The sequence below is a fragment of the Sceloporus occidentalis genome, unplaced genomic scaffold, assembly GCF_023333645.1.
Source record: "Sceloporus occidentalis isolate IW3139 unplaced genomic scaffold, rSceOcc1.0.p SCAF_1, whole genome shotgun sequence".
Taxonomy (NCBI): domain Eukaryota; kingdom Metazoa; phylum Chordata; class Lepidosauria; order Squamata; family Phrynosomatidae; genus Sceloporus; species Sceloporus occidentalis.
Window position 1 is genome coordinate 22,651,212 of NW_028316981.1, and position 15,861 is coordinate 22,667,072.

General features: G+C 42.1%; 1 protein-coding gene across 1 annotated transcript; it reads left to right on the forward strand.

Annotated features, from left to right (window-relative positions):
• The first annotated feature begins 1,745 nt into the window (after positions 1-1,745).
• Positions 1,746-15,458, forward strand: LOC149321157 (zinc finger protein RFP-like). The gene is made up of 7 exons (XM_089516417.1): positions 1,746-2,233; positions 3,933-4,028; positions 5,578-5,808; positions 8,617-8,639; positions 11,051-11,175; positions 12,894-12,950; positions 14,216-15,458. Exons 1-7 carry the CDS (start codon positions 1,808-1,810, stop codon positions 14,731-14,733), a joined length of 1,476 nt encoding a protein of 491 aa, XP_089372543.1. The 5' UTR covers positions 1,746-1,807; the 3' UTR covers positions 14,734-15,458.
• Positions 15,459-15,861: the final 403 nt, after the last annotated feature.

A 15,861-nucleotide genomic window follows, 5' to 3' on the forward strand; every position in this document is an offset into this window, starting at 1 on the left:
TGATGGTGGGAACATCTCAGGCCAGGCCTAGATGCAGCACCACAATGGTGCTACTGTTCAGCTTTTCTTCATTTCAGTACTTGGACAGATGATGATGATGATGATGATGATGATGATGATGATGATGATGATGATGATAATTATTATTATTATTATTATTATTATTATTATTTATATCCTGCCTCTTTTGGGGATCAAGGCGGGTAACAACAGAGTTTAAAATACAAGTAAATAACAACAAAGCCTCCCCTCCCCCTATCCCACCCTCCTTAAAATATCAATTTGTAAAATGAGATCAAGTAATACAACATCATAAAGTATCAAATGTTCATTACACGGTGACAACAAAACAGGAGCACATATGGACGGGTTTCTTGATTCATGACCTAGTCTGGATAGGCGAGCCTGAAGAGAGTCCTTTTTATTGCCTTCTTAAAAGCCTCAATTGAGGATATTTGACAGATTTCTTCAGGGAGGTTATTCCAGATTTTTGGAGCGGCAACAGAGAAGGTTCTTTGGGACGTTGTCACTAATCTAGTTCTGCTCAATTGTAAGAGATTCTTCCCCGAAGAGTGGAGTGTGTGGGAAGAAGGTTGTGGTGGACTGTAGATGAGCTTTCTTACACCTCTAACCCATTGCTCCTTGTAATCCCTGCTTCCTTGGCCGCTCGCTGCTTCTTACCACAGCCCTTCAGCATCTCTAACCCTGTCACCTCTTCACAGAAGAGTCTGAGGGGTGCCTGTGGGGTCTTTCACACCCTTCCTCTCATGTGGCTCTTTAGAACACCTGTAAATTCAGTTTTTGGATAATTGCCTCCACATTCTTCAGTTCTAGGTCTACCTAAATTTTTGTATGAGTTCTGTCACTGACGAATAATGGTTAGCTCAATATGTCCATGCAATAAATTTTTGTTACTGTTTTACGTTTTTATGAATATGGAATATTACATAATCCTGTTTCATTTTTGCCATCCCAATGTTTTGTTTTTGTCTCAAGGAAATATGATTGGCCCACTTTCAGGGTGTATCATAGCTTTTCATGATTTAAGCAGTCAAAGGCCTTGCTATAGTCTGTAAAGCACACAGTGGTTTACTTCAGGAATTCCCTGGTGCACTCCATTAGCTGCCTTAGATTTGCAATGTGGTCCCTAAGAACTAGTCCATATTTACTGTCCAATTCTTTATCCATAATACCCAAGAAGAACATTTCTGGTGACATGAGATCTTTATAGTACGTTTGGCCCTCAACATTTGTGGCTTTGGCTTTTGCGGATTTGATTATTCACAGACTTGATTAATATGTCCTCTCTAGGAATCTCTAGGTCTTTCAGACCAACTTTTAGTTATTAAAATTGACCATAGAGTTGCACGGGAGGACCTAGATATTCCTAGAGGGAACATACTAATAAAACCTGTGACTAACCAAAGCGGCAATTATGGAGGGATGAGTGGGCTACAAAGGCCTAGTGGAGTGTTCTCTCTAGGGATCTCTAGTAAGTCTTTCAGTGCAACTTTAGTTATTAAGGCCGACCATAGAGTTGCAGGAGAGGACCTAGAGATTCCTAGAGAGGCGTTCTCTGCGGTGTGCTTTTATTGCGTGTTTCTTCTTCACATACAAAGGGAGGGGGAGGGCGTCCCTTTGATTGGCTCCTCCCTCCAGCTCTCAGCCAATGGGGTGCCTCCCGGAAGCCAGGCGGCGGAAGCGGGGGCGGCGGAAGCGGCTGCGGCTGCGGCTGCTCTGTTTGCTTCCATAGTCCATTCTTCCCTCCTCCTCCTGGCTCGGCCTCTCGGCCGCCTTGCTTCCGGCCATGGCCTCCTCGGAGAGCCCCCTGGAGACGCTGCAGCGGGAGATCACCTGCTCCATCTGCCTGAGCTACTTCCGGGAGCCGGTCTCCATCGACTGCGGCCACAACTTCTGCCAGGCCTGCATCGCGCAGTGCTGGGGCCGCTCCGAGGACGAGAACACCTCCTGCCCGCAGTGCCGGCGCTGGTCGCGGAAGCGGAGCTTCAGGCCCAACCGGGAGCTGGGCAACGTGGTGGAGGTGGCCAAGCGGCTGCGGCTGGAGGCGGCCTCCTCGCTGGCGGCCGGGCAGCGCCTCTGCCAGAAGCACCAGGAGCCCCTCAAGCTCTTCTGCGAGCAGGACGAGAGCCCCGTCTGCGTCATCTGCCGCGAGTCCCGCGCCCACAAGGCCCACCCCATGCTCCCCATCGAGGAGGCTGCCCAGGACTACAAGGTCAGGCCCAGGGAGAGCATCTCCCATCATCCTCCAATAGGGTTAGATTGGGGAAGGCCTCTCCCAGCATCCTCCAGTCAGCATGGCCAATGAATGCATGTAGAGAGAGGCATCCTCCACTGAGCTTGGCTGGGGACTGCATCTCCAGGTATTCTCCAGTGACTGCCTCGCCTAGTATCCTCCAGCCTCCCCCAGTAAGCTTGAATGGGGACTGCCTCACCCAGTATCCTCCAATGGAGTTGGGTTGGGGGCTGCCTCTCCCAGCACTCTCCGACAGGCTTGGTTGGATAAGGCACCACAAAGGCGTAGGGCATTCAAGAAGAAAAATTAAAGACCGAATAAAACCTACAAACACTCTTCTAAACGTAAAATCATGCTTCTTAGCCCTGCTCAAAATGGAGGACGTTCTGGAGGTCCTCCTGGACAGAAGTGGCTATGGAGGGCATGTCCCAGAAAAGGAGGGTGTCTAGGCACCCTGTATACAGTTGGCCTTCTTATATATTGATATGTTCAGTCTCTCTGAACACATCGATTGAGCTGCAGCAGATCATCACCTGAGCTGGTCGATGTCGGCCCTCGTTCGTTCGTGTTTTGGAGGTCCAGCAAATGGCAGGTGGCTGCTTCTGTGTTGTTCTGCTGCTTGAGGAAATCACCTCCTACATATTTGTTCCCGATGCTGCTGAAATAATGATCTTTTAAGTACCAGCAGAGGAGAAGAGAACAAAAGTCCCCACCCGATAATATTGTTGTCTCCCTCACAGTGAAGTTTTCCTTCAGTCCCCAAATTTCCAGCATCGCAAAGTAAGACACTGAAAATCATTTACACCTAGAATTCCTACATTTAGTGTCTTTAGTGTCTTTGCATACTCATGGTAATTCTTCCTTTCCCTTGTCTTTGGATGCCTAAATTGCATTTCTGTTTTTTAATTAGATTTTAATATCACACTTAATATTTAAATTATAACACACATTAAGCACACCAAAAAACAACAGCGCCCTCCCCAAGGCAATAAACAATATCTTGTCCTTGACTCTACAACTCATTCAAATGGACTTCCTGCTCTTCTCTGGCTACCATAATTAATTTACACATAATATTCCTCCTCTCTAGGCTACACCTATTGTATTTACTGTTCTGCAATACAGAAAAAGATTTTATTTCTATATATCAAATCTTTTAGTTACAATACCCCTCTTTTCCTTCTTTGCATCACTTGTAAAAGGTGGCCAGAATTTAAAAACATTTTTATAGAGTTTTCTTTTACTAAGCCTCAACTATATTTCTAAATGATCAGCTGAAGTTTTACTTCAGTGCTAGAAATTTGGGGACTGAAACAAAATTAAGATAAAGCATGGGGTTTGGTTTAAAGCCGTCTAACTGGAAGCTGGGCCTCACAGAATATCGAAAGGAAAAATATCCCTTGCTTAATTGTCTTTCAACTATGGCCTGTTACAGACAGCCAAAATAAAGCTGCTTCGAGTCACAGTGGAGGTATGGTGTTTCAATGATGCATGCATCCTAAGAGTCCAGAAGCCACACCAAAGCCACGCTCCAGTTCTTAGGACTGGAGTGTGGCTTTGGTGTGACTTCTGGACTCTTAGGACGCATGCATCATTGAAACACCATACCTCCACTGTGACTTGAAGCAGCTTTATTTTGGCTGTCTGTAACAGGCCTATATCACTTTTCTGTCTTCAGAAACAAGTCGCCACTCATGTGAAGGCTCTGAAGGAAAGGAGAGAGAAGCTGAAGGAGTCAAAAGAAGATTTGGAGTGCAGAAGCCAAGCTGATCAGGTAGGGACTTCCCTCTACTGCCAGGGAAGAACAGGGAGGAGATACCTGTTCTTTCAATTATTGGAGTGAAGGATATGTGAATCTTAGGAAACCTCATTCTATCTGTCCTTAGCATATAGATATACCCCAACACAGTTGTCTTCAATCTGGTACCATCCAGGTATATTGAATTACAACACTCATTCTTCCTTAACTGCTATGGGCAAGTGGGAAGTTGTAGTCCAGTATATTCGGAGGATTCCAGGTTAGAGAAACTGCCCGCTTTTACTGTTCTTGTGGATAAAAGAAAGGGACAGGGGAATTACAGTGGACCCTTGTTATATGCTGGGGTTTGGTTCCAAGATCTCCCGTGTATAACAAAATCCATGGATGCTCAAGTTCCATTAAATATAATGACCATATAAAAAATGGAAAATCAAGGTTTGATACTTGAAATTTATACTTTTTTTGGAACACTTTCAAACCGTGGATGCTTGAATCCGTGTATAAAAAATCCGTGTATAAGAAGGGCCGATTGTATAACCATAAAATTGAGCTCTCTTAAGGAAAGATGGGATATTAAATAATTATTCCATAAGTACAGTTAGATGAGCCGGCATGGTGTAGTTGTTTGAACTTTGGGCTATAACTCTGAGATCAGGATTCGAAACCCTGTTTGACCATGGAAACTCACTAGGTGACCTTGGGCGGTCACACACTCACAGCCCCAGGAAACCCTTAGTGTTTCCACAAAGAAGAAATGACTTGAAAGCACATAACACCAGCAAAGTACAGTTGGACTGAGCTGTTGGCCATGTGATAGTTTTATCCCAGGGATTGGCAGTTTATAACCCTCCAAATGTTGTTGTATCCTGATTCTCTGGGCTTTTTAAACAAATAAACAGTTGGCTCAGAGCAAATGGAGCTTGTCTCCTAACTATTTTCTGTATTGTGATTTTCATCAGTCCAGAGCTTTTCTTGCATTCCGGATATGGATAAAGAATATTACAACCCTCACTATTTTTAGTAGTGTCTTTAAACCACATCCACTAAATGGTGTGGTGGGACCTTATGATGCAGCACTGCTAAAGCTAAGCAGCTACAAACCTGGTGATAAACTGTAAGATGCCTTGTGTGGGAGTAGGTTATGTGAGCAAAGTAAATTGCTTTGTATTAATATTATAATTAGTATATATTTAATAAAATTAACTATGTATTTAGTATTCAGAGAGATAGCCATACTAGTTGGTTTTAGCATATAAAGCCCTAAGTGGTCCATTAGCACCTTTGAGACTAACTGGGAAGAAGAGATTTCTGGCATACATTTTCTTAATTTGATGGAGCAGTTAGTCTCAAAGGTACTATCAGCTTAAAAGTTTATTGTTTACACTTATGAAAATAAATACGTGTTCCATTGCTCTCAGGTGACCTGCAGGTGTACCTGGCATCTCCAGCACCATGATGCCTTATCCTGTCTAGGGTATGACCAGTATGAGAACATCAGGATTATTTCAACCATGTGTGTGTTTTTCCATCTTGGCTGGCCCATCCCCTCTGTTCTTTGTTACAGGATGATGTTCAAACTGAGAAGCAAAAGGTGGAAGTTGAATTTAACCAAATCCACGAGTTTCTGGAAAAAATTGAGCGTTTTCTGATTATTATGTTGAAGAAATTTGACAAGGAGATTGTTCAGAAGAGAGACGGAGTCGCTACCAAACTGTCTGAGGAAATTGATCGCCTGGATGCCTTAATCACTGAAGTAGAGGAAAAGTGTCAACAGCCTGCAAGTGAATTCCTGCAGGTGAGATTGACACAGCGCTCCCTGGTTTTTGGTGCATCATGCATGGAAGTCTATATGGGAACCCAATGTGGAGTAGTGGTTAGAATGTTCTATTGTGGCTTAGGAGTTCCAGGTTCAAGCCTACACTAAGATGCAAAGTGCATCATCATCATCCCTCATTTGTGTGCCTTTTTTTCTAGGATAAACCATGCTCAAAGCAGCTCACAACCCTAGGGCTCTGTAAGAAGTTGCTAGTGGTTATATGAGAGATTGTGACGGGGGGGGGGGGGGGAGGCATTTCTTTTGAGCTGTAGATATAATATGTTTTATACAAGGGTTTCCTGAGACTGGAAAATTATGTCCAGGGTTACTTTAGGGTAAAAGGGTTGAAAGGGGCTGCAGGCAACTGTCTCTCTCAAATCATATGCATACTATTTGTGCAATAAAATTAAACAATTCACTTAGGACTCATATGAGGGCCTAACAACATATATGTAGAAACACAATCTAGATAGCAGCAAAAATCAAACTTCTTTATCCAAGACTAAATGTTGTCTTGTGCAGCAACCCATGATTTCTGATGCCTCCAGCACAAAGTAGTAGTAGTAGTAGTAGTAGTAGTAATAATAATATATTTATATCCCGCCTCTCTGTGGAACACAACTGGTAAGGACTGAATTCCTTTGCTCATCATGCACTGGGCCCCCTTGGGTCAGTCATTTTCTTTTAGCCTGGTCTGTTTTATAAGGTTGTTGAGCAAGAGCCATGCATGCCTTTAGCTCACTGGAAGAAAGGGTTACTATAGATAGAGATACTACAAAAAAGTATCTAAACACATAGACTGTTACAATGCCTTGTTTAGATTGCCACCTGCCCTGATCCTATAGGTACATACCATACATACTCTACTGTTGAGGGTAGATTTTGGGGCCAAAATTATGGATTTTGCCATGACCCATGAATAGGTCGAGGGTAAAACTTGGAGCCTCCTTCAGTGTGTATGCTTACAGCAAGAAAGTCCAACGCTGATTTCAGCTGGTCAGCGGAGGCACAAGAGAGTCTCCGTTTGTTTATTTAAAAGGAATTAATCACTCAGGATTCTTTCTGATTGGCACAAGAAAAAAATAAACTATATTGGATCTCTGTTTGTCTAACTGCAGTTAATCACTCAGGACTCTTTCTGCTTGGCTCAAGAGAAAAAGAAACTCTTTCACCAGATGCGGAAATCTGAAAGAGCTGCTATCACATTATCATACTGACCTGTAAATAAATCATCCTGAGATTTTGGGGTCAATGTTTGAGCATAAATTTTTAGACTTATAGATGAGTATACCGTAGATTCTTAGGTTTGAAGGTCTCAAGTGAATTATAATGTTTAACAACCCAGCTGGGTGCAGAGATGGAGGTATCTGAGAATATTAAAAGCAATATATTGTTTTAGACTTCAGGGCTAGAAGAGCTACTTCTGTTTGCTTAGTAGAATACCCAGATCAACCCAACAGACCCTGACACAAAATGCATAAACTTGGAATTCAAGTAATCTGATCTCAGGAGTATGTCCAGTAAGAGAATGAATAGAATGGAATGTCCTTTCACAGAAAAAATCCAGTCATGGCTACACTTAGCATTCTTCATGGAGCAGGGAGGGGTTATTTTGAAGTAACTATTTTTAAACAATTGAGACTTGGAAATCCTTGCTGATCTACTGCAAGTCTTCCAGATCTGTGTACCCCTTCTGGAGAGGCATGATGCAGCTCAGAACCTGGCATTTTTGTAAAGATCTTAAAAATTACAGTTGGCCTTCAACTTTTGTAGGATTTGCTTATTCCCTAGTTTGTAGCTGCTGCTTAACTAGCAGTGCAGCTGGTTAACTAGTCTAAGCAGCAGCTACACTGCACTTAACACTGCCCCTTCAGTGACAGGTAGTTCATGCTATACATGGTGGCCTTGTTCTCCCTTTTCCTGTGGCCTGGGTCGTACTGGTGGTGGTGATGGGGAGTCATGGTGGGAGTTGCTCCTGGGGGCCACTGGCTCTGCCCTCCTCCTCCTGTTCCCATACTTGCTCCACAGCACTCTTCAGCCATGACTTTCAAGACTTTGCAAGTGGTGGGCAAACAAAGTCGTTGGGATGGCTCTGTTCTTTGCAGGACAAAGAGGAGGAGGGGTCACCATCACTCCTCTGGGAGCTAGATCTATCCCTAGAAAAGGCCCTATATCTGAGAGATTTTGCAGAGCCAGGACAGAAGCAGCTTGTCCTCACCCTCCTCTTTCTCTCTGTCTCCTTTCCCACCAATAGCCTTGGCCCATTACTCCTTTTACCACTTTAGCACCACATTCTTCTGCCTCACTTCAAGGCTACCTCCACCGGACCTTGATTGGTTTTCAAGCCTTCCTTCCCCTGCCTAGAAGGTGGAGACATGGGTGCCACAGCTGCTCCAATATGCCAATAATATACATTGTGAAATAAAGCTTAACTTCAGAGTCATATGAACATGCATTCAAAAATGTTACTTCAGTCAGTACCAATGCCAGTTGCACAGTTCAACAGCACAGAAATACTTATCAGCTCCATTTCCAATACTTGTCTCATTCAATCTGAATTGTTCCCCCCCTTCCCCCCCCCCCGCCCGTTCAGATAGATGACTAAGGCTCAGAGGTTTTGGCCAAGTTTTCCCAATGAGCTGATATTTAAGACCTTATTCTAGTCCTCTGTTAAATATGTTCTCTTTATTTCCTACTTTTATTTCTAAGCCTTGCTTTAAGCAATATTTTGTAGCATAACAAGTGTTAAGACTGATCTTCTGTCTCTTCTTCCCCTACCTTCCTCAGGACATCAGGACCATTTTGAGCCGGTAGGTAATTCCTCTTCAGACTTGGTCACTTTTATTGTAGTTGGAATAGTCTAACAAAAGTTTTTGAATAGGGAGTTCGACCCAAAGATATAAGCCTGACCTCTTGCTCTGCCATTGTCAATGCCATTCATTCCTTTGGATGGTGAGAAGGGCCAGGAGTATGCCTGACAACCTACTGCCCTCCATCTATTTTGGATTATGACTCCATAATGCATAACCATGGTGGTTACTGTAATCCAAAATATCAATAGAAAACCAGCTTGTATGTATCTATCAGTAGTATTGCATAGCTATGTAAAAAACGGCAAGAAAGATTGCCTTTTTCAATTTTGCAAGTTCAATTTAAACTGCCTCTTATCAACTAAATGACAATATCTACTACTGAAATGTGTGTTACAATCCGGATTTGACCTTGCAGCTTTAAGTGCATTGCAAGGTTCCCATAAATATGAGAGACATTAATTGAGGCCAATCAAGTATCCCAACCAACAATTTATATAAATTGAATAAACAATATATATAAATTTCTGTTACCTATAAATAAATATGATACGATACGCAAGGTTTACAGCAAGAATGGAATAGAGAATTAGAATATCTGACTCATTAATGGCCATCGGTTTTAGCATCTATAACTGATATGGCTATAGTTCTCCAATTATGTCTTATTCAGCAGAAATTGCTCTTTCGTATATATAGATTGCCACAATGTCTGTTGAAGAAAGTGCTTTCTAAATCAATAGATTGTTGGAGATTTAATAGTGCTAGTGCTTCCTTAACATTTATGCTTTTGAGTTGTTCCATAATAGCTACATTTTGAGAGGAAGTAATCACACAACTAAATTTGGTTTTAGAAAGTTCCTTGATTCAGGAACATGCATGCTGTTTTGAATTATTTACCTGTTTCTAGTAAATTAACAAATAGCCAATGGAAGTGTTTTTTTCACACCCTTTTGACTGCTAAAAGATTGACGTTTTGTTACTGGAAAGCTAATTTTCCTCCACTTGTGATCCAATGGATAGAAGATCTAAGAACCTTTGTAACATTTGAAAGAATGATAGAATCATACATTTGGAAGAGTACACAAGGGCCATCCAGTCCAACCCCTGATGTGTAGACAAAGTTTACAAATGGATTTATATTTCGATATTTGGTCAGCAAATAATGTGGTTATTTTTCTTCCTTTTGTGTTTTTATTTTCCTGCTTTTGTTATGCTTGAACATTTTTGTATATATAAGAGATCCGTTTTGAATGTAAATAAAATATTAATAATTAAAAAAATCTGAGCTGCCACTTAGAAATACTTTGCTTTCCCTTTACAACCTAGGAGGGCAGAGGTGCAACCCTGGGATCTTAGTACTGTTCCCACAGTTTATGCAGATGGCGGTGGGGCGGACAGAGGCCACCCTTTTCTCCCCCAGATCATGGCTGCACCAGCCAAATAGCGTTGCAACGATGCACCATGAAAAAGGAACTGCGAAATGTGGCTCCTTTCTCTGCCACTGCCAAGGTGCCATTAACACCCTGGACTGGCGCGGTGACATCCCTTGTACACCGCGCCCTTTGGACGTGACGCATGAGGCATGTCATCAACGCATGCACGTCTGAACACTAGCGTGCCAAGATGGCACCCAGACAGCACGGTAGGGCTCAGGAGCATGCAGACACTCTGCTCTCCCGAACCCTAATTTTGGCCCCATAGTGCCAGTCTGTACCGGACCTATGTTACCTATGATGTCTTGGGTCAGGGGATAGTAGCAGAGTCAAAAATACATAGCCTTCCTAAGACTGTTCTTTCTCTTTGATTTGGGATCGTCAGAGAAAGAGGTCCAAAACATACTGCAGAAATAACCTAGTTTGAGACTGCTTTAACTGCCCTGGCTCAGTGCTAGGGAATTCTGGGAACTCTAGTTTTGTGAGACATTTAGCCGTCTTTGTTGGAGAACTCTGGTGCCACAATAAACTACAATTCCCATGATGGCTGGGAGATTCTGGGAACTTTTGGCCAAAAAGAACATTTCCAAGATCTCACATGAGTGTAATTGAAATAAAATCCTCTTTCCACTCAGCCTCTGCTGTCCTTAGACTCTTCCTGCTGCCTCTGTGGTGCCCATACCCTTAATCACCTCCCTTCCCAATCCTGGCAATCCCATTTGCCAACCAACCCCATTTGCTCTGCCTTCCTATCCCAAAGCCAGATACATAGCTTTGCCCAGTACCAAATAAATAATTCACACCTCTCCTTGCACTGGACTTTCCCATAAGGATGTTCATGAATATTCTGTGGCATCACATCATCTGACTCTGACTTTGAAATGGTGAGGTTTGAGATTGTAGTGTTAAGCCTTTAAATTGCACAGATTGCAAAATGTTGACTGCAGTGTCATATTTACATATTTTCCATTGTAGATGTAAGGATGGACAGCAGCCTCAATTGGTTGAAGTTTCTTCCTCTCCGACTGAGCTGGAGAAGAAGCTTGGACATTTCAGTCTGAAAAATATAGTTATCAAGGAAGCCCTGGATAAATGTCGAGGTAACAAGACAGGCAAATGAAACTTCTTGGTCATTTAAAATATTCAGGAATTCCATCACATTTGCTGTTTTTGAGAAAAGGGGAACGGAATGTTTGGATTCTCTTTTGTTCAAGGTCCAATAGTATATAATACTGATGTTTATCACACTATGCTCTTAAAGTGCTACTATTCCACTTTGACTCCTCTAGCTGCCTCCTGTTGCATTGTGGGATTTGCAGTTTTAAGGAGGGGTATTTAGAATTCTCAGGCAGAGAACTTCTCTGCCTGAGAATTCTAAATACTCCTCCTTAAAACTGCCAATCCCAGAATGCAACAGGAGGCAGCTAGAGGAGTCAAAGTGGAATAGTAGCACTTTAAGAGCATAGTGTGATAAACATCTCTGTCTCTCTGAGCATTCTGTGTTCTCTTTGAAAGAAAGAAAGTGTTTGAGTCCTGAACCAATTCAAGGTATGACCACTACAAAAACTGGAATGGGGGAGAAAAAGGATTTTAGCAGTAGGGAGAAAGAATGGGATGGGTGGGTGGATGGATGGATGGATGGATGGATGGATGGATGGATGGAGAGAGAAAACAAACAAAATGGTTTTGGGATAAGAGTGTAAAGAAACATAAAAGACTGTGAGAAGCTCTGTGGTACATTGTAGCACCAGGTTAACTTCTTATTTCCTGGATTCCTAAATCCACTATTTCTAGAAGTTATCTTTTGCAACAGATTTGGCAAATTCCTCCTTTTCGTAGGCTTGTTCATGTGTGCGTGCCTTCAAGTTGCCTGTCGACTTACGACAATCTAATACATTTCATAGGGTTTTCTTAAGCAAGGAATACTCAGAGATGGCTTTGCTAGTTCCTTCTTCTGAAAGATGGCCTACAGCACCTGGTATTCTTGGTGGCCTCCCATCCCTGTACTGACCAGGATTGACCCTGCTTAGCTTTCAAGGTCAAGGGAGTTCAGTGGTCATTCTGCTCATAGGAATTTCATTGTGCTATATATGTGTGTATGCAGGGATCTATGTCTTCCATTATTTATTTTTATTTATTTATTGACTTTATACTCCACCTTTCTCCTGGGGTGATTGCCAAAATGATTTCCAGTAATTTAAAACAAGATTAAGTGAAAATTGTATTTTCTCTCTCTCTGGCTTTACTTCGCGAACGAAAATTGTATTTTACAAAAGTTAAAAAAGAATGAAATAACAGTATTATTTTTAAAAAAGAAAACATGGTAAAAATAGTTTAAAATACATTTAAATAATAATTACTGATAAAAAACAGCAGCTTAACATATCATCTCTCACACACTACTGCTACATAATTGAAATCTCAAAGGCCTTCCTGAATAAATTATATTATCTTTCCCATCAGCAGGCAGAATATTTTCTGTGCTAGACTATTTCTACTAATTTAGCTGCTCTGTGGTTTCTAAGTTTTCCCCATTGAGTCCTTATACATTTTTCCAAGTTTGTCTTGCAGCCATGAGGGCAAGCAACTTGAAAGATGAAAGCCAAGATTACTGGCATCCTAAATGCTACTCTAAACACTAGATGCTGTAGCCGATGGGATATTTTCCCTTCTTTCACATTTCCCATTAAATTTCTGAGTGAAGTTGTTTTATGTAAGATAAAGTGCTGCTTATAGTTCTCTTATTTCCTCCTTGCAAAATGGGAGCTGCTATTTCATTGATTAGAGAGATTCCTGACTCTTTCTTCTTTCCCTTTAGAGACTATGATATCAGAATTAGCAAAAGCAAGGTCAATGGAAACTTCAGCTAAAATGGGTGAGTTCGCTTGTTGCAGGAATAAGAACAATATTTATTTGGGCCTCTCATTCAGTTTCAAGAAACCCCTTAACACAGTGTAGCAAGGGGCAGTAAGAATAGTGACCACATCCTGGAAGGAAACAGTTGCACATGAAGCTAGAAGGGCCATAGGCACTTCTGTCACTAGACTCTCCTATCTACTATACATACTTGACTATAAGTCAAGAGCAAGTTTGGGGGCCAAAGTTTTGGATTTTGATATGACCCATGGATAAGTTGAAAGTAAAACTTAGGGCATGTAACACAAGATGTAAAGGGCGAAGCAAAGGAAAACAACACCAAAGAACTTATAAGATTTGGGAAGGCATAACTATTTCTGCTCACCCTAAAGACTGCATAGATGACAGAGTAGAGGGGACTAGTGCTTCTTTTAGGTGATCTTTGGGCAGACTAAGCCAATGGCTTTTGCCACTCTACCCAGAGAAGAGGAGGATTCCTTTTTTGATCAGTTAAAGTATAGTACTTACATTGACCCATGGGATAAGTCAACCCAGGTTTTTGGGGTCCATTTTTAAAAATAACATTAGGCTTATACATGGGTACCATCAACGCCTTCAAAGAGGGGAAGAACCAGTCTCTGTGCCAGTTCTTCATGGTGAGAGCAAATAAGGAGAGGCAGACTGCTCTTGAACAGTTTCTCAGGACCTGGAGTTTTGGGAAGCTGTCCCAAAGGTTTCTGCTAGTTTCACTGAAATCTTAGAAATCTCCCTGTTGAGGAGTAGGGGAGACTGAGGATGCTCACTGTCAACTTTACCCACTACTATTGCTGTCAGTTCAGAACTCTTTATGTATTGTACTACATTGGCCATTGTGAATGGTCTGAATAAAGCCACTCGCCCACTCCACCAGGCCAACAATGGATTTCTGTTAGCTTCTTGTGTCAGATTGCAAATTTGGAGAGTTGAAATTGGGGCCTAACCAGTTGAATTTGGGTCAGATAACAAGTATTTTCTCTTGTTCTTCACTTAATAATTTCTTTTAAAAACTATTTTTATTTACATAATCAGCAGTTGGTATTATTAATATAAATATAGTTAGAACCCTGGTTCTAGTAACCAACTAAAAAACACAAAATCAAGTCACGGTGTACAGTATTAGTCTAAAATGGGCATTTCTTAGAAACCCTATTCTTGCTTTTGTTGGCATTTTCTAGATAGTTTAATAAAAATCTTGACCTTCCTTGTGGTTGAGCATTCCTGACTGAGCTTTTTGTTTTTCCTCAGCAAGCATTACTCTGGATCCTAAGTCAGCTCATCCTCTTCTTCTGGTGAGCGAATGTAAGAAAAGCGTGAAACGCGGAGAGATGGTTCAACCGCTGCCCAACAACCCTGAGAGATTTGATGCCACTCTTATTCTGCTGGGTTGTGAAAGATTTGCCTCAGGGATCCACTACTGGGAGGTTGAAGTGGGCGACGGGCAAAACTGGGCTCTTGGTGTTGCCAAGGAATCCATCAAAAGGAAGGGACCTGTTGTCACTTGCCCAGAGGAAGGGATTTGGGCCTTAGGGCTCTGTGGAGATGAATACAAAGCTTTCACGTCTTCTGATACGCGTCTGACCCTAGATGAAGCCCCTGAGAAAATCCAAGTATTTGTGCATTACGAGAGAGGATGGGTGGCATTTTTTGATGCTGACTACATGTCCCTCATTTTTATTTTCCGGTCAGCCAATTTTGGAGGAGAGAAAATCTGCCCTTTCTTTAAAGTGTGGGGTTTAACTACAGTGCTTAGAATGCTTCCCTGAAACACTCTACCTGAAGTGAGCCGGCCTGTTTAGTATCTGCAGTTCCATGTGTGCATAATTTTGAACAGAAACTCGGCTATGGCACAAAATTTTGATTTTAGAGAGACCTTTTTTTAAAAAAATGTTTGGATCTCATCTTTTTGCTCCATGAACAGAAGTAACTTCCACTGAAGTTAAGTTGAGATGAGCTTACACTAAGGGGCTGTTCAGACAGGTAGCTGAATGCCACTCCTTTTTCCTCCGGATTGGGGCCATGGCAACCATACGCCGCAGCCTCCGGAGGGAGCAAAAAGAAGCTGCAAAAAGCTTCTTTTTGCTCCCTCTTGCGCTGCATTGTTTGGTCACTGTACCGGAGGTGTATTGTCATGGTACGTGCCGTGTAGACCAGCACACGCCACAATGATGCCCTACTGGCAGCAGTAGGGCCTTGACCATGTGGGCACTCAGCCCTCACCATGCCCACAGACGAGCACTTTTCGCCAAAGTCCCCTACTGTGATGGTTATTCTTCCATGAATGGGAGTTTGTGTTTATGGAGCCAGAAGTTACGATCTAAGCTAAAGACTTTTAAAGTAAGTAAAGGAGCAAGTTTCTTCCTTCACCAACTGTATGTTTATTTATTTTTTAAAGCCAAGTATATATAATGTAAGAGAGACTCGTTTGCATCATTATCAACATTTCATTGTAGGCTAATACAATGAATAATAATATTTCTTTACACTGCAATCTGGTATTACCTCAACTAACAATCATCCTTCTGTTTAACCTACACTTGTTTAGAACAAACTGTTTTGATGTGTTTCACCTTTAGTTGCACCTGGAGCAGAGGAAAAGGGATTCTGATATCAGGAATTAGTTGTTGTTGTATGCCTTCTACTCATTACTGACTTATTGCAACCTGAAGGTGACCCTATTATATGGTTTTCTTGGCAGAATTTGTTCAGGAGGAGTGGTCCTTAACTTCTTCTGAGGCTAAGAGACTGTGACTTGTCTAAGGTCATCCACTGGGTTTCCATGGCCGAGTGCGGATTCCAACCCTGATCCTCTCAGTCCTAGTCCAGCACTTAAACCACTACACTGGTTTTCACAATGGGAATACTGCATTTAAAAGGGAGGGGGGATCTATATC